Source organism: Vipera ursinii (genome assembly GCF_947247035.1).
Source record: "Vipera ursinii genome assembly, chromosome: 5".
In the NCBI taxonomy this organism is placed as follows: Eukaryota; Metazoa; Chordata; class Lepidosauria; order Squamata; family Viperidae; genus Vipera; species Vipera ursinii.
In genome coordinates, this window is record NC_139518.1 from 58,492,458 (window position 1) to 58,511,560 (window position 19,103).

The 19,103-nt window shown below is 37.6% G+C and overlaps 1 protein-coding gene across 2 annotated transcripts in view; it reads left to right on the top strand.

The window, feature by feature from the left end:
- The first annotated feature begins 212 nt into the window (after positions 1 to 212).
- Positions 213 to 19,103, top strand: part of WDR11 (WD repeat domain 11) — a 60,080-nt gene continuing 41,189 nt past the window's right edge. For both annotated transcript variants that reach the window (XM_083364514.1, XM_083364515.1), the window contains exons 1-10: positions 213 to 342; positions 2,439 to 2,550; positions 3,124 to 3,277; positions 9,010 to 9,183; positions 11,707 to 11,893; positions 13,382 to 13,547; positions 15,560 to 15,677; positions 16,187 to 16,382; positions 17,786 to 17,889; positions 18,841 to 19,011. In XM_083364514.1, coding sequence (XP_083220640.1) covers positions 257 to 342; positions 2,439 to 2,550; positions 3,124 to 3,277; positions 9,010 to 9,183; positions 11,707 to 11,893; positions 13,382 to 13,547; positions 15,560 to 15,677; positions 16,187 to 16,382; positions 17,786 to 17,889; positions 18,841 to 19,011 — 1,468 coding nt within the window. In that variant the 5' untranslated portion in view covers positions 213 to 256. The remainder of the gene's footprint in view (positions 343 to 2,438; positions 2,551 to 3,123; positions 3,278 to 9,009; positions 9,184 to 11,706; positions 11,894 to 13,381; positions 13,548 to 15,559; positions 15,678 to 16,186; positions 16,383 to 17,785; positions 17,890 to 18,840; positions 19,012 to 19,103) is intronic.

The following is a 19,103-nucleotide window of genomic DNA, read 5'->3' on the forward strand; positions in this document are numbered from 1 at the left end:
AGCTGAAGCCTTGGGCTAGCTCTTTTGCTGAGCATGCGCAAAAGAATCGATTCAAGCGCCCCGACTACCTCTCGCTGGTTTCGTTTCGTTTCGTTTCGTTTTTGTAAGCGTCGGCGGAACCAAAGTTCTGGAGCCTGGAGGACAAGTCGGACCAATTAGGGAGAAGGATTAGTGGCGCTCCAACCGAGGAGAGTGTTTCCTGGGTTTCACTCGTCGGCCGTTTTAGTTCGCTCGTCCTTTTGTTTTCTTCTCGGCCATGCAGCCTTACATGGTAAACATCAAACTGTCGGCTCGGACCCTCACTGGGGCACTTAACCCCCAGAATAGAGGGGCGGCAGACTGGTAAGTAGAAAAAATAGGGGACCTCGGGGGGGACAGTAATTTTAGATATGCATGTGAGCCGCTCTGGGGAGAAGATCATGCTTTGGAGAGTTAAAAGGCAGATTGTGAGTTATCGTTATCATCGTAGAAGTTCTATAAAGCTTAGTGGGATCTACTTGCAAGGATCTCCCTGCGTTTAGAAATTATTGTACCTGTAATATAGTGGAGGCATGAGGTGTTGAAAAAAATATGGGACCAAGAGGTTGAGTATTATGGTTACTGTGTGAGGGCGACTTTTTTAATGCTAAAAGGAGGGAAGCCACCTGAATGATTTCATAATTTAATTTTAATTTAATTTAATTTTATTAAATTTATATACCGCCCTTTCCCGAAGGACTCAGGGCGGTTTACAGGGTATTTAAAATCAAACAGTACAAAATACAAAAGTTAAAAAAGAATTAAAACAGATTAAATTATCCCTTAACTAAAAACCTCAGTTAAAAATTCTCAGCCTGGGCCGGAGAGCTCAAAGAGCCAGGTCTTCAGGTCCCGGCGGAATGACCGAAGTTCCTAAGCTCCACGGGCAGCTGGTTCCAGAGGACAGGCGCACCCACAGAGAAGGCCCTCCCCCTGGGTGTTATCCGCCGGCAATCTTACCGGCGGCACCCTGAGAAGACCCTCCCTGTGTGAGCGCACTGGACGAAGGGAGTTTGATGCTGGCAGCAGGTGTTCCCCCAGATATCCCGGACTCTCGCCATTTAGGGCTTTATAGGTGATAACCAGCACCTTGAATCTCACCCGAAGGGCAACCGGAAGCCAATGCAGCTCGCGGAGTAGAGGTGTTACATGGGAGTATCGGGAGGCCCCCATCACAACTTGCGCGGCCTATTTGAAGGTTTCATGTGAGACATGTGCTTAAACAGCACAGCACAATGTTCTGCGCTACAATATGGGAAGACTGGGAAACACCATAGACGTGTACATTAGTCCTGTAGAAGCTTTCCATATTTAGGAAAAAAAGAAAAAGCATCATATGTCTTAAGTTGGGGTGAAAACAAGAGAAGTGTGGAATGGCAGCTGAGAGATCAAAATCTAAGGGAGGATAATATTGCCTCTCACCAAAGTTTTGTTATTTTCAGTATTATGTATAATTATTTTCTGGTAGAATTTTTTGGGGGTGGAAACTGAAGATTTCATTTTATTTTGGCATCATATTTATATCACTGTCTAATAATGAAGGCCATGAGGTGGGCTTGAAATTCTTGGTGAAAACTAGTGTAATGAAAATGATAATGGTAATGAGGATGATGCATGGCATTTGATAATGATAATGCACGATATTTACTTATTTATTTCCAATATTGTATGTTATCCCAAATCCAAACTTTGAGTACTGCATATTAACAAAGGATAAGAACAAAAGAAAAAACTAAACATCTCAATTCAAAACAATTACATTGTTATCATATAGGTCCATTCTTAATATTGATGAACAGCTTTATTACATATGCACATATGTATATTTTATAGTCATTTTTTTAGTTTGTTTCGTGTATAAGCCTGCATTTGCTCCAGAAGATACCTTAAAAATAAACATGACTTTATAAGAACAACTGTAGCTTTCAGTTTGTAGGTCCTGAAATTAAAAGTGAAATAGGGAAGGAAATTTTTGGATAGGATATGGCAAGAACTGATTTGGGGTCTCTAAAATAGTTGGGATTATGTTTGATGAGACCAGTTATGAAATTTGGAGAAAATGATAACCTTTGGTTAAAGTACATAGTAAGGTGGTGGAAAAGGAAGATTCTGTTCAATTACCATGAAGTAAGTGGCATAAGAAGAATGTTGATAAGTAAAAACTATGGCTAATATCCTTTTCCAGTTATTTTATCAAGATATTTTCTGAGACTGGAAAAAATGTAAACTGAAACACATTAAGAGTTATCCAAGAACTAATTACAATACTGTACAATATTCTTCATTGGATACACAAGAAATTTATTTCTGGTGCATAATAACAAGTACATTTTTCTTTGTCTTTTCTATCATTTTAGCAACATGAAAATTCAGCAAAATGATTTTTTGTATATTTAATATTACAATTACTATTTATGTAGGGGCTGGCAAGGACTCATTGCATATGGATGCCATTCCCTCATTCTGGTGATTGACTCCAAAACAGCTCAGACTTTACAGGTTTTGGAAAAGCACAAGGCTACTGTAGTCAAGGTACATTGAAAAGAATCATTAGAATGCTTGTTGTTATACCAGCAAGATTCTTCATAAAAATGATGTATGATGTTTTAACCACACTTGCCTTGCACTCTTTAACAAGTGACTTTTAATAAATTGTATTTTGCAGTCTGACTTCTTTAGAGGAGTATTCTTGATTCTAGTCAGCCATTCCATTCATACAAGATACTTTATTTCCTTTCTTTAGATTTCTGTTTTCCAACAGATAAACATGTAGTTTTACAATATACCTAATCCTTTGTGGACTATTTGACAAAGAGAAAAAATTATATAAATTATATAAATTTCAGTTTCAGCAGGCATCGATCTTCTGAGTTGGGGGTCTGATATAGATCAGATTTGTGGCTTGCTGATATTTTAAGAAAGCAATATTTTTTATATTAAATTTGTTTTATTTTTCAGTATATTATATTTTCTGCATTATAAATTTATAAATGCCATAAATCAGTCTGTTTCAATTTCTAAAGAACTTCACTATCTGAGATCCAAAAACTATTTAATGCTTTTAAGTGTTTTAAATGACTACTAACTTCACTTACCTATCTTAAGGTTAAATGGGCTAAGGAAAACTACCATCACAATATTGGATCACCTTATGTTTTACGTCTGGCTACTGCTGATGCCAGTGGAAAGATAATTGTTTGGGATGTAGCTACAGGAACTGCTCGCTGTGAAATCCAAGAGCATACAAAACCAATTCAAGGTAAGAAATTTTCCATATTGCATCATAATCCAGTAATAAATAATTGTACTAGTTAGAAAAATATAACATAATATATAATATATATAATATAATACTAGTTGATTTTTAAACACTCATTTTCATCAAAAATGTTCATATGCAAGTTCTTTCTAGTGTAGGAGATATACTTGGTATGAGACCTCTATTTTTAATGTTTAATTTTTGTTCTAGAATCTTTTTAAAAAAATTTAAGACTACTCACTTATCATACTTTTTGTGCTTTATTTCATATTGTAAAAGGTTTTTAAAACTTTATATAAAATATAGTGGGAAGATAATTATCCTCAATTTGCAATCTTGAACACTCTTATCTGGAAGTAATACCTGCTGAAATAAACAGGATTAACTTCTGAAATTATACTTGTATAATTTATAATTTTGAAATTATTAAACCTACTGAAAATGTATGTAGACAAAATGCTATTTTCTAAGAGGAAATTGTTATGCTTGCATAATAAGTCGATTAGGATCAAGGTTATGAGTGAATTTTAAACCTATTACCTCTACACTTAATCTTCCTCTTCTTCTAATATCACTCTTAGCTCTGTCCTCATAACCTGTTATGGTCTTAAATAATTCAAATTCTGGACAATATAACATGGGTAAGCTATCTAGGATTTATTGCCTTTGGAATATATTTTAGTAAATAAGTTAAATGACCCAGTGTTCTCCACTTTAAGGAAAGAGACATAAAATTGTGAGGAGATTATAATGAGCTTTAGTCTTATTTATATGGCAAGTAATGTCACATTGTTTTGGGCAAGCTAAACGTTACTGTTTCCATAAGGCTGCTTAGTTTTGAGATAACAGTGAATTACCTGAATACTAAGGTGAATATTTGATTTTATAAGTAGTGTGTGGAGATTGACATCAATAACCAACCCTTGTGTGCCTTACATTCTGATATTTATTTCTTAGTCTGGTATACCTTATAGGGTTGCTTAGATAATTTGAGTCTTGAAAGAATGGGAACTGGATCTGATGAGTCATTTGTAAAAAAAAAAAGAGTTACAGTTTAGTGATTAAGGTGCTGGACTAGGAATACTGAGATACATCTGTTAATCTACCATCAGACCCAGAAGCTCATTAGTTAATTCCCCCCCAGTCAAATGTACCTTATATGGCTATAATTTGTGGTGGAAAATTGAGAGATGAAATACTATAGATGCCATTGACTGATGAATAAAGGGTGGAATATAAATTAAAATGCATGCATGCTTACAATTATGGTAATCTTCATTTAATGATGATTTCATATGCTGGCTTGCCTCTTGATTGGGCTATTCTAAAAATACATGATGTATGAAGGAAGATTCAAGTAATCTGAAATGTAATTGATACATTTAAAACATTACTTCATTTTTTATTACCGTATTTTCCGGCGTATAAGACGACTGGGCGTATAAGACGACCCCCTACATTTCCTGTTAAATTATAGGGTTTGGGCTATACTCGCCGTATAAGACTACCCCTCTTCCAACGCACACCAAATAAAAATTTAAAAACATCAGATTTGATTTTAATATGGTAATTTTAATTCAAATGCTTATGACATGCAGGTGCTTAGTAAGAAAACTGTCACTTAAGAACATAAGGCTGTTTGTCATCAAACATGTAAACATAAAACAGTGCAAGTGGATTAAACTATAATAATAATAATAATAATAATAATAATAATAATAATAAGAAGAAGAAGAAGAAGAAGAAGAAGAAGAAGAAGAAGAAGAAGAAGAAGAAGAAGAAGAAGAAGAAGAAGAAGAAGAAGTTGGAAGGGATCTTGGAGGTCATCTAGTCCAACTTCCTGCTCAGGCAGGAAACCCTATACCATTTCAGACAAATGGCTGGCCAGGCTCTTCTTAAAAACTTCCAGTGTTGGAGCATTCACCACTTCTGGAGGCAGGTTGTTCCACTGGTTAATTGTTCTAACTGTCAGGAAGTTTCTCCTTAGTTCTAGGTTGCTTCTCTCCTTGATTAGTTTCCATCCATTACTTCTTGTCCTGCTTTCAGGTGCTTTGGAGAATAGCTTGACTCCCTCTTCTTTGTGGCAGCCCCTGATTCCAGCAACCATTCCCTATTTTCCTAATTCACTTTTTCACTTTTCCTAATTCACTCTAAAGCTTTCCCTGCGCAGAGCCTTAAGTAACACAAGCTGCCTGCAATTAGTGCAGGTTCGCATCCCACCAGGCTCAAGGTTGACTCAGCTTTCCATACTTCCAAGGTAGGTAAAATGAGGACCCAGATTGTTGGGGGCAATAAGCTGACTTTGTAATAATGCTGCTTGGGGGGGGGGTGTGAAAGCCCTAATAAACAGGCATATACACAGAATGAAGGCTATTGCTAAGCACATTGATTTGTGCTTTAAATTGTAAGCCACCCTGAGTCTTCGGAGAAAAAAAAGACCAAATGGGAGATCCGCTCCAGGTTTTCCAGCCAGCCCGCCCAGTTCCTGAGTCAAATGTGTCCTTAGAGCTAAGCCGCTGTTCTGGCTGCTGCCTTCCCCACCTGCCTTTCAAGTTGGGATATACTACAGCTGGTCTTCAGCTTTAGAAGAAAAGACGCCCAGACCCCAGCCTGTAAAAAATCACAGACTGCAGCTTCTTCTCCAATTGGTCCTGCTTTCCCTGCGCAGACTAAATGGGAGATCCGCTCCAGGTTTTCCAGCCAGCCCTGTCCATAAATTTTCAGCACCCAGCGTATAAGACAACCCCTGAGTTTTGAGAAGATTTTCATGGGTTAAAAAGTAGTCTTATACACCGGAAACTACGGTATATTTGTTATTCCCAAATGTAGATTCAGCCACTTCATTATTGAATTAGTAAGATTAATTATTGAAAACAGTGATTAGATGGAACTCTAGGTTAGCAACAGAACATGTGGAAAATAGCTGCATTTTTGTATCTAACACTTCTCATAAAGATACCAAAGCATCATTGTCTAGTATCCAAGAGAAGTTATGGAATATTTTCTAAGCTAAATCTTTCTTCTACACTCAGGAATAGAATGAAGATATTTATTTTCAGCCAGATCTTTTGAAGTGAGTTGCTAGTAATAATCATGACTTTAGATGTTTTTAATCAACTGATTAACAACTACTCAGCTTATATGTCTTTAGGTAAAAGATGATATATTGGAATTCTCTTGTAAAGCAGAGGTTGATAGCAACTTAAATAAAAATAAATAATTGGATTGTACCTTTTTTCTTTAAAGGTACATTTTTCACGTTAATGCCCTCTAATATTTGTCAGCTCTCTTGTGACAGTTTTTTCTTACTGCAAACTGTGCTTCTCCTGCTGCTTTCAGTGCTATCCCCATTCCTCATTAGCTTCACAGTTATAAATGTGTTTTATTCCTGAAGTAAAATTCACAGCATCTGGGTGAAATGAAAATTTCAAGATGAGCTTCATGAATAATTGATAATTTGCTTGTTAAGAAACTTTTAATGGCCTAGAATGACCCAGGAATTTTTTCCTTTAATGACATTGCATAAGATGCTGTAATTGCATTTTGAAATTGATCTTGATTTTTCCCTATGATAAAACGGAAATGAGATGGTTACAATTCATAACTTAAATATAACATACTGAGATATTGGATGTCAGGTTTTTAAACTAGGGTTCATTATACTGTTGCTCTCTATTCCCCCCTCACATGCACACACACACACGTGCGCGCACACATGCACACTGCATTTAATGACATATAAAGGTGTTTTCTTCCAATTATCTATAGTTTGAGGAAGACAGATTTTTAAAAAAATCAGGCAGGAGTTGATAAACAAGTTGAAGACTACACCTGGCAGAGAATGAAAAATGAATTCCTGAAACCAGAGGCAGAACTATCCTAATGAAAATGACACAGAGAAACAAAATGGAAATGTATAGGAAATGGAATCTTAATAACTAAGGACGAATACTAAGTGGTAGTTCTAACTGTAGACTAGAGTGAGAAGGCTAAAGTTTGAAATGGATGATTGTAGCTTTTTCAGCTGGTAATTACTAGCATTTTGAAATCCTTCTCACTAAGTACCACCAAGTCTAATCATTCCTGTACCTACAGTATGTACTTGATTTGTCCTATTCATGAGGAAGACCTTGCTATGATCACATTTGACCATTCAAACTTACTTGATTTGGTCCAATGTTTGGCTTCGGTTCATAATGTAATTTTTGTCTTCTGAAATATTAGCCAGACTCCCTATTTGGCTATCATCTGCAAAATTGATAGGTGCTCCTTCTACTCCATTCCCTTTGTCATTAATAAAGATATTGGATAATAGTTACCCAAAGACAGAACTGCCAAGGGACCTCACTTCATATGTCTCCAATATGGCACAGAACCTTTTACATTGCTGCCTGGAATATTTGGAATTATCTTTGTGCAATATGTATCATCAAGGCGTATTAGCAAAATATTGTAGAGCTCTGCAAATTTGGGGGTTTGCGTATAAACGATGCTGGCAACATTGCAAAGATGGTTTGGCGGACTTGTCATTACAAGGCTTATTCAAAGAATAAAAATAATGTTTATCGTGTATTGTAATCAGTGATGTTAAAGAATTCATTATATTTTTTATTTAAGTGAAACTTTGCTTTATTAATAGAAATGGTGAACTATAGATTCCCTAGTTTGGTCTAGCGTTTAAGGCATCAGGCTAAAAAACAGATCACTGAATTCTAGCCCCGCCTTAAGCACGAAAGCCAGGTTGGTGTCTTTGGGCCAGTCATTCTCTCAGCCCTATTTACCTCACAGGGTTGTTGCTGTGGGGAAACCAGGAGAAATAAAGATTATCAGGTACGTTGGCTGCCTTGAGATATTTATAAAAATATTAAAGATAGCATTAGCATTAGTATTAGATCCTCCCATGCTAGGTAATATGAGCCGTAGTGGCGTAGTGGTTAGAATGCAGTACTGCAGGCAACTTCTGCTGCCTGCCGGCTGCCTGCAGTGTGGTAGTTTGACTCTAACCAGCTCAAGGTTGATTCAGCCTTCTATCCTTCCGAGGTCGGTAGAATGAGGACCCAGATTGTTGGGGGCAATATGCTGACTGTACACTGCTTAGAGAGTGCTATAAAGCAGACATGTCAAACAGAAGGCCCGGGGGCCGGATCCGGCCCACGAAGTGGTTTCATGTGGCCCGCGAAGCCATCCTGGAAACAGTGAGGGAACGGCCCCCACTGCCTTGGCCCTGGCCCAGAGACCCTCCTTCTGCCAGAGACCCTCAGATCTGTCCCACTCCTGCCCAGGCCCCCATAGGCACCCTTGATGCAAACGATGTAGAGCTGGCCACGCCCACCCAGCAGGCCATACGCACTCTAGCCATGCCCACCCAGCAGGCCACGCCCACCCTGGCCATACCCACCCGACCCCCTGAGGGCAACCACAATGCTGATGCGGCCCTCAATGAAATTGAGTTTGACACCCCTGCAAAATGGTGTATAAGTCTTAAGTGCTGTTGCTATGGCTATATCAGGCAGCCAGGATCTCTAGCATTTTCGCTCTTTGGTGAGTACTTCAGTGTCTTCCCATGTGATGTTTAGAGTCCTTAAGTCTTCTATGAATGTATTTCGCCATGTAGTTTGAGGGCGTTGTCTTGGCTGTGGGAGAGAGAAATAAAATTTATTGATACGATTTACTTTAAAATCTGAGAAAGTTTTTTTAAAATTTAAGGATTGATAAATCTGCCTTTTTGATAGACATGCAGTGGTTATGGAATCAGGATGCATCTCGAGACTTGCTCCTTGCCGTTCATCCTCCCAATTATATTGTGTTATGGAACGCTGATACTGGCACCAAATTGTGGAAGAAAAGTTATGCGGAAAACATTCTTTCCTTTTCGTTTGATCCTTTTGATCCTTCAAATTTAACATGTAAGTTTGATGCCAGAGAACTAGTGGTCTTCTAGTCCATATGTATGACTATTGCTATTTATCAGATATTTGTTACTATATATAACTGCCAATTGCATAGAAATTAATAAAAATTAAGCCGAAAGCAACATAAAATGATTGAATGAATCTGGCATGACATTTTTTGAGAAATAGATTGGAAACTAATTGTGATTTGAGGATTGCTAGTTTGAAACATACGTTAAGTAAATACTAATGCTAAGCACTCTAGTTATTTAAATTATTTGATAGCTCTGCTATCAAAAGGATATGTTTTTTTAGGTTCTAAAGCCAACAAATAAAGGATAAGAACAAGAGCTTTGAATTTGCAATGCTCTATCAAAACATATGCATATAATGCCATGCTGGTTTGTAGCTTGACTTCAGAATGTGACCAGTTTAAAGAAGTTTGCAAACTGCTCAGATAATGCCCATTTATACCTGTGATGTTTTGTACAGCTGTGTTATTCTATAATACAAAGCATTATTTATTTATTTGATTCATAGCTTTCTGCTTTAGAAAGTACTCGAAGTCACTATTTTTAAAATATATATATATATATAAAAAGACAAAAGGAAACACAGACGAATAATTATTTAGTATATTTACTCCACATAAATCCATTGGTATTCAGTTTCAAGTATGTAGTGTTCTTACAGATAAGTGTACTGCAAGTTAAGCAGTTAAGAACACCTGAAGGTTTTGAGAAGATAATGCTCCGGTCTCCAACCTTCGCTTTCTTGCGAAGGTTGTTGAGAGTGTGGTGGCGCATCAGCTCCCCCTGGTTCTGGATGAAGCAGATTATCTAGACCCGTTCCAATCGGGTTTCAGGCCCGGGTACAGCACGGAGATGGCATTGGTCGCTCTGGTGAATGATCTCTGGAGGGCTCGGGACAGAGGACATTCCTCTGTCCTTGTCCTATTAGACCTCTCGGCGGCTTTCGATACCATCGACCATGGTATCCTGCTGCGGCGTCTCAGGGGATTGGGAGTGGGAGGCACAGTTCTTCAGTGGTTCTCCTCCTATCTCCTGGGACGCTCGCAGTCGGTGTTGGCAGGGGGGCAGAGGTCGACCCCTAGGACTCTCGTTTGTGGAGTTCCTCAGGGGTCGGTCCTCTCGCCTCTCCTGTTCAACATCTACATGAAACCGCTGGGTGAGATCATTCGTGGTTTTGGAGTTGGGTATCATCAGTACGCCGATGATACCCAGCTTTTCATTTCAACCCCAAACCACCCCAGTGATGCCCTCGATGTGATGTCCCGTTGCCTGGAGGCGGTTCGGGTCTGGATGGGGAGGAACAGACTTCAGCTCAACCCTGATAAGACTGAGTGGCTGTGCATTCCGGCATCCCGGGACATTCAAAATATTCCACCTCTTTTTATGGGGGGGGGGTGAGTTTTTACCCCCGTGGATAGGGCTCGCAACTTGGGAGTCCTCCTAGATTCACGGCTTACCCTGGAAGACCATATAGTAGCCGTGACTAGGGGGGCTTTCGCCCAGATTCGCCTGGTGCGCCAGTTGCAGCCCTATCTGGACCGGGATGCCCTGTGTACGGTCAACTCATGCACTTGTGACCTCTCGCCTGGACTACTGCAATGCTCTTTACATGGGGCTTCCCTTGAAGACCACTCAGAGGTTCCAACTGGTACAGAACGCGGCCGCGAGAGTTGTCTTGGGAGTTTCCCAGTACTCCCATGTTACACCTTTGCTCCACGAGCTACATTGGTTACCAGTTGTTTTCTGGGTGAGATTCAAGGTTTTGGTTATGATCTTCAAGTCCTCACATGGCATGGGTCCGGGGTACCTAGGGGACCACCTGCCGGCGTCAACTTCCCTCCGCCCCGTGCGTTCCCACAGAGAGGGCCTCCTCAGGGTGCCTCCGGTCAGAGAATGTTGACTGGTGGCCCCCAGGGGGAGGGCCTTCTCTGTGGGCGCTCCGGCTCTATGGAACCAACTGCCGGTTGAGCTCCGGATGGCAGGCACCGGACCTTCGCTCCTTCCGGTGCGGTGTGAAGACCCATTTATTTGAACAAGCTGGTCTGGCCTGATGGGGGACGTTAGGGTTTTTTAATGGGTTTCTTATATTGTTATTGTTTTTTATCTGGGCACTTGTTTAATTCCCTTTTAACTTTTGTATTTGCTATTTATATATGCCCTGTACACCGCCCTGAGTCCTTCGGGAGAAGGGCGGTATACAAATTTAATAAAATGATAAATGATAAATGACACTGCTTCATTTTGAAGTAACAAAGACAATGTACTGAAGTACAGCACTCATATACATAAAAACCATATAAATTTAACTATTGACTGTTTGGCCTATAATCAATGAAAACAAAATACTCTTCTGGGTTTTTTTGCCAAGAACATTCCTTTGAGTTGTCTGCCATCTACTTCAGTATTGCATGAAATCATTTGCATTTGAACTCTATTAGTATAGTAACCATGAAATTATATGATTTAACTACTTTGTGTATTTACTACTATTATCTTTTTCATGCAGTGCTTACAAGTGAAGGAATAGTGTTTATTTCAGACTTCTCTCCTTCTAAAGCCCCTATCAGTTCAGGAAAAAAAGTCTACATTTCCAGCCCTCATTCTAGTCCTGTTCATAATAAGTTGGTATCTGCCACAGGAGCTAAAAAGGCTCTGGACAAAGTAAAAATTCTCATCACTAATGAAAAACCAAGGTATGTTTTAACTATAATTTCTCCTAATGTTCTCAAGAATTATTCTTTTCAAACTGCCTTACTTAATAATCATGCCTTTAACAACCATAAACTTGATCATTGCATTTTCCCCCTGGCAAACATTGAAATATATCTTTTATTTCTTTCTCATTCCATATGTTTTCTTCAAATACTTAATCAAATGTATCAGTTTATATTGTAATGTGATCTTAACAAGCAAACATTAATTCTGAAGTAGAATTAAATAGTTACAACGTTGCTTCATTTTTCAGTAGCTTTGATGGCAATTTCAACTTTTTATGTCTATTTAAATTCTAGTGATTATAATTACAGAATTGTCAAAAATGAAACGGGCTGTCAGTGCATTCTTTGTAGCTTAATAAGTGGTACAGATGATTTTTTGTGGTATTTTAAAATTTAAACTCTAAGCTTTCAGTATTTCTCTTAGTCTGTATACTCCAGTTGAATTACCAAATCCATTTTGGATAGATTAAAGTGGGGAAAAATTATGTATTGCTGGAAAGCATTGGGAAATAAGGAAGTTGTCCCCTTTCAACTACTAATGCACTAATGCAAGGCAATCAGTCAAAATAGCGGTTACTTGGATAAAATCTACAATCCTATATTAGCCCATATTTACTGTCACATTAATTGATAAGTGAGATGTATACTTTACCTGGACTTTATAAAATGAATATCACTAGCCAGAAGTCAATACATCAAACAATAGATTCATTTTGGCCTAGTCAGAACTCATGAACAAAGTGAAATATAAAATTCCTTTCATCAGTTCAGAAATGAATTGCCGTATATGTTAATACAATCTTCACTACTTGAACTATCAATTAGCAAAAGAGCAGGAATGAAAAACAGTCATTGTAGTGTCTGCTATGCAATGTTATATACATATGCTATCATATATTTGCTATTTTATTTATTAAATTTTTATGCCACTGATCTCTCCTGCAAAATGATTCCTGAGCAGCTTACAAATTATCCAAACAGGTGAAAAATAATTAAAATAAATCAATGTTGAAATATTATTAGAAACTGCTTAAACCAGGCTTACGAGCCAAGAGACGGATAGGGATGAGATCTTCTACCCTGTCAGCCACCCCAAGTGATGAGCACCATCTTCGGAGTTCCAGGCTAACAAGCAAAGCCAGGTTTTGAAACCCAAAAGTGAAGGGGCAGTTCTCAGCTGCAGTGGAAGAATGTTCCACAGGGATGGAGCCACAGCAGAAAAGGCTCTTCTCCTTGATTCTACCTGCTTCAATGCCTTAGTTGACAGGATCCATAGCAGACCTCTTCTGCTGGCACGAGAGGGGCGGGGCTTGTTCCACTGGGGAGAGATGGTCTCAGGTAGCCAGGACCTGAAATGCATATGTAATTTGTTTGTGGATTTAATTTTAATTATTTGATTATTAATTGCTTAATAGCCCACTTTCAATTAAAAGCATGTAATAAGTGTATTTGTGGTCTGTTTAGTGCTGAATCAGTAACATTGAATGACTGCCTTCAGCTATCCTACCTACCATCCAAGCGAAATTACATGTTATTACTGTACCCAAGAGAAATCTTGGTTCTGGATCTTGAAGTCAATCAGACAGTAGGTGTAATAGCAATTGAAAGAACAGGAGTGCCTTTTCTACAGGTAACAAATACAACTTACTGTTTAGCATACTTTAGAAAAAAAGTTATACATTTCACTCTCTTCTTTCTTTAACACACAACAATTCTAAATAAAAAGAAATCTGACTTCATTATCTGGTTTTGGTTTGATATATTAAGTACAATCTAACTTTTTTTTTTGATAAAGCTGCTTCCAAAAACATACCATGTTGTTTGTATTTTCTATGGAAAGTACATGCCTTTGAGTCAGTATTGATTCCTGGCAGCTGCCTGAAGTTTTCCTGGTAAAATTTTCAGAAGTGGTTTGCCATTGCTTTTTTTTCTTAGGAATGAGAGACAGTGGCTGGCCCAAGCTCCAAGGTTACACTGCTGTCTTAGTGCCTAAAGCATGACTATATACAGTATGTTTTCTGCTTTGGTTGTATTGTTTCCTATAATGAGAAAAAAGTTGGATATATTTTCATAGAAGTGAACTGAGTGAGTCTACCAGTACTGTATAATATAGAATTTTATCACACTAAATATTCTTACTGTTTAAATGAATACATAATTTAATGTTAATGTGCGTTATTGTTAGCATTTTAAGAACTGTTCAAAGTTATGACAGCCTCAGAAAGAATGCATTACTACTTCTGCCCTTCGTAAAATCCCACACCCTCTCTGTGGTCACATGATTGCAATCTTGGATGCTTGGTGATCTCTTCACACTTATGATCAATTGCAAAGCTGTCTGCAATGATGTCATTACCATTTGCAGTCTTCTCCTCTTGGCTTCCCCAGAAAGTCAGTGTTGGAAGCTACTGCTGCTTGCTGCAGAGCTGATCTAGGCAGGCAGCTCACAGTGTGAAAGGGCTGCCTGCCTAGATAGAATTTCAGCTGGGTGGGAATTTCAGCTTCACATGGAGTTGAGGTTCTCCTACCCCTGCAGGCAGCCCTTGGAGATCTGGGATGTGAGCTCCATTTCTGCATCCCTTCTCCACAGATGAAGCAGAATTCCTCAGAAGGGCTGCAGAACGGAGCTCAGATCCTGAAGATTTGACTTCCATTACTGCAGAGCGCCAAAGGAGCCCCCTCTTACATATAGGGGGGAAAGCAACTCCCCCAAGGAGCTGCAGAAATGGAGGTCAGATCCCAAAGATCTGAACTTCATTTCTGCAACCTTTGAAGGTGTTGTCTGTGCACAGAAGGGAGGCAAATTCCAGTGGGCTACAGGAACAGAGCTGGAAACTTCAAGACTGGAGATCCATCTCTTTACCCTATTGGAGGAGTTCATCTCCTCCCGGGAGTGGAAAAAAAGAACTTGGATCCTGAAAAATCCAGCTCCGTTCCTGCAACCCGCTGGAGCAGTTCCCTTCTCCAAACCAAAGGGAATTCAGCAGGCATCCCTCTTCACTGTGTCCGCTTAGTGACCCAGGAGATCTCTTAACAAATGTAATCAGGAGGAATGGGATTGTAGTTGTTGGAACAAAGCAGTCACATAGGTGTATTGTTTAATGACCACTTCGCTCAGTGTCTGAGATTCCAGTCCCAATTGCAGTTGTAAGTCAAGGACTACCTGTAATATTATATCATTCACATTAAAAGGATTTTCCCCCTTTGCCATCTCCTGACCCATGTATATTGTGTTCCTGCCATTAAGGGAAATATGCTAACCTGATAAAATGGTATTGCTTGATACCTTTTCATTTTAGCTTTGATGGTAAACAATATAAAATTCAAATACAGTGTGCTATTTTAAAATATTTATAACTCACTGTTCATTCTTTATTTGTTATTTACAAATAACATGAAAAGTATTGTTCAAGAGATATATAAGAACAATTGGAACTATTGGAAAAGTAGGCTGGGCATTCTTTAAGCTGCAAAGTTAAGAAGACTTTAAAATGAAACTGGTGAGCTTTAGGATAGCTAAATTCTGTTTTAAGATTCAATATAGAAACACTTCATACAGCTGTGACAATTCCTACCCATTAATGCCCATGAAATTTATATTAAAAGTGTCATTCTTAGTCACTTTTTTATATCTTTGTCTAGGTAATTCCTTGTTGTCAGCGTGATGGATTGTTCTGCCTGCATGAAAATGGCTGTATAACTCTGAGAGTTCGCAGATCTACCAGTAATTCAAGTGTTGTCCCAAATGAAGAGTCAGCAGGTAAATCACCACTCATATGCCTGTCACCATAAATTCATATAAATTTATGTTTTAACTGACCGTTTCATTGTTATTCAGATTACATGATTGTTTAGATTGCAGCTAGAATTAAAAATAAGTACAATTTTAGCGTGATGATATTTCATTATTTAATGCAGATAACATGCTGATAATCCAGTACAATAAAGCTTTGTGTGTGAGTACAGATATAGAAATAGATGGACAGTAATCAAAGGGCATAGTCTATATATGCTGTGATAATGTACATAGTATGTTCCTATACTCAAGGCTCTAGCAATCATTTACTGAGTCTTTTATTATGTTCACATATTGTCCGTAATGTGGTGTATGGCAAATTAACTTCCTCTGCTAGAAAGTATTCAGCTTTTTAAACCTCAATGTTGCACAATAGCTTGAGTTCATATCACATTAATTTTACAGTGGAAAACATTTAATTCTTAGGAGTAATAGCTGCAAATGTGTGATATTTTACATTTTAACGTTTACAGATCCTGAGCCCATTCAGGAACTTATCTATGACTTACGAAGTCAGTGTGATGCCATTAGGGTTACTAAGACTGTTCGTCCATTTAGTATGGTGAGCTGTCCAGTGAATGAAAATTCTGTAGCTCTTATAGTCAGTGATGGAAGAGTAATGATATGGGAGCTGAAATCCACCATTTCAGGCCAAGGTATACGTACCAGGTAACTTAGTGTCATTTTTATTCCATAGATATGTATACATATGTATATAGGGAATGCTTGAGAATAATTATTACACTGTATTTCTGGCACAAATAACCAAAAATCATAGCCTGTTTGTGGTACCACCTTTCTAGAGTCAGCAAGAATGAAATTTAATACAAACACAATCTTCCAAAACTAATATGAGCCACAGTTTGCAGCTAATAACCACATGAAGATAATGCATAATAAAACTTGCATGTGATTTATATGAACTGTATTATACCAAAATTAATAGTTCCATTGCCATTTGATGCTCCATGAATCCCAGTACTTTATTCTTTAAGGAACCATACTTTCTATGGATAAAGACGGTCATCATTCTAAATGTTTGCACTCCCACTTCCCCAAATCAGAGCTGTTTGTCTTTGTGCTTCAACTTCAGGAAAATTCTTAATACTTGAAGCAGAAATTTTTGCTATATTGGGTTTTAGGTTATGTCAGATGGCAGATACTTGGAGCCAAATATAATATAAGAAACATTAAACAAATCGTATAAATAAAGCTACTGGCAGCGTTTTGGATTTGGCTTGCTGCATGCTGAGAATCTATGTAGTCATTAAGAGTTGACAGCAACTTGATGGCATGTAAGCAGTCAATCAGTTGTTTAATGCTGAGCTTGTAATCCCCAAAGTAGTTTGAAATGCTACCCAAATCTAATAAGATATTAATAAAGTAAAACATAAATTTTGCCAAAAATTCTATAATGTCTATGATTGTAAGCATAACTTATAGAGTAATAATGTTATAAACTTATATTCAGATAACTAGTCATCAAAAGAGAGTGAATTGTTTTAGCATTAATAAGCTGGTAGCTTCAGCCATATCCTAGCAATCTATTGTTTTAGCTAGCACATATTAAATTTAACGCACCAGAAAGGAATTTGTATCTGCAAATTTATGGAGTAAATATATTAAATGGCAAATTTGATCAAATTTCATTGGATTTTGTTTTATCTCCTCAATATATTTCGCTGTTGACAAGTAATTAACTCTAGCTAAAACACTGTTACTCTTGGCACATATTGGAGTAGATAACATCTGAAATATACATGAATTTTAGTCACTTGATTAGAAAAGTATTACTTTTTAAGAGTTCATGAAAATAAACTATTTATCCCAGCCATAAATAATAGTAATTCAGATAGTTTTATGGGGAAATTAAAAACAAATACATGCAGGAACTGTTCGAGAAGAGATTAAATCTACTCTCTGATGCTCTCATTGTAACCAGTGAAAATCAAGGCTCCCTTATCCTGCTTGGTACCAATCTTCGTATACAGTTCTATCTGGGTTCTATTTGTTGTTTATACTAGAAGATAATTCAATGCTGCATGCTGAAGTTTTCTTGTTGCTATTTTTAGCCATTCCAACATATCACCCTTGTATTCGCCTATCTCATTCTGTGGAATTCCTGTTGGAACCTTGCAGAATAAGCTTCCAGACTTGTCACTGGATAATATGATAAGTAAGTGGAGGAAAAAAAATATAGAACTATGAATACATTTTTGATACACATGCATACGTGTGCGTACTTTTAACTTTGCTCACAAATAAACTATTGAAAGTATTATTTTAGGAAATTGCAACTTTGGAATATTTCCATTTATTATTAAGCAATCATAATTACAAAGACTTTTGTGGCATCCTTCATTGCAAAATCCTTTATGGATAAAGCCCACAAGGACAAAAGCAAGAATATTACATCTGGATAATAATAAAATGCAGGGTGACACCCATACATAAATATTCAGAATGATAAATCTACAAAAACCTGCCCACAGTAAATATTTTCGTATATATTTACAGTGTCAAGACTATTGAAAGGTGTTGCTTCTCTTGGATTTTCTAAGGATTTTTCTGTATTTTCATTTAGTTCTCTCTAATATATTTTGGTCTCTTTTCCTCTCATTCTTTAATAACAAAATGTTGGGTCATGGCAATACAATAAAAAAGATGCGAGAGAATTAAAAGTTGGATATATTCAAGGTTAAATTGTCAGGAAATGAAACATGAATTATACTGTGTGGGTGACTTTGGTTTTGATTAAATATGTGCATTATTAAATAGAAGAATGCACAATTCCCAGAGAAATTAATTCAGGTTGTTCTTAGATAATGCTAATATGTAAAAGTAACTTTTAAGTTCAAGTGGATTCATGCTTAAGCATAAGCAATTACCTATTAAAACCATTACTGTAATGGAAATATTTTTTTTCTGCAATATTATAATATATATCAGGGGTAGGCAATCTTGGCTCTTTTATGACTCATGGACTTCAACTCCCAGCTGGCTAAGGAATTCTGGGAGTTGAAGTCCACGAGTCATAAAAGAGCCAAGGTTGCCTACCCCTGATGTATATCATTTATAAATATACATACACACATACAGCTTTTTTCTTTTGTGTCCTACAATAAAGGTGCACTATCTACCGAAGAGCAAGCAAAAGGTTATTGTTTGCAAGAAGTACATTTGAAGTTCATTTTAACAGGACTACTTTCAGGACTTCCTTTGCCTCCATTTGCTATTCGCATGTGTCCACCTCTTACCACCAAAAATATTAAGCAATATCATCCGCTGCTTGCTGTGGGTAAGTATTGTTTAAAGAGTAAAGCCCAATATATTGTTCAGTTCAACTATGAAATAATAGGTTTGTGTAATACTCAGTGCAGTTTCAGAAAA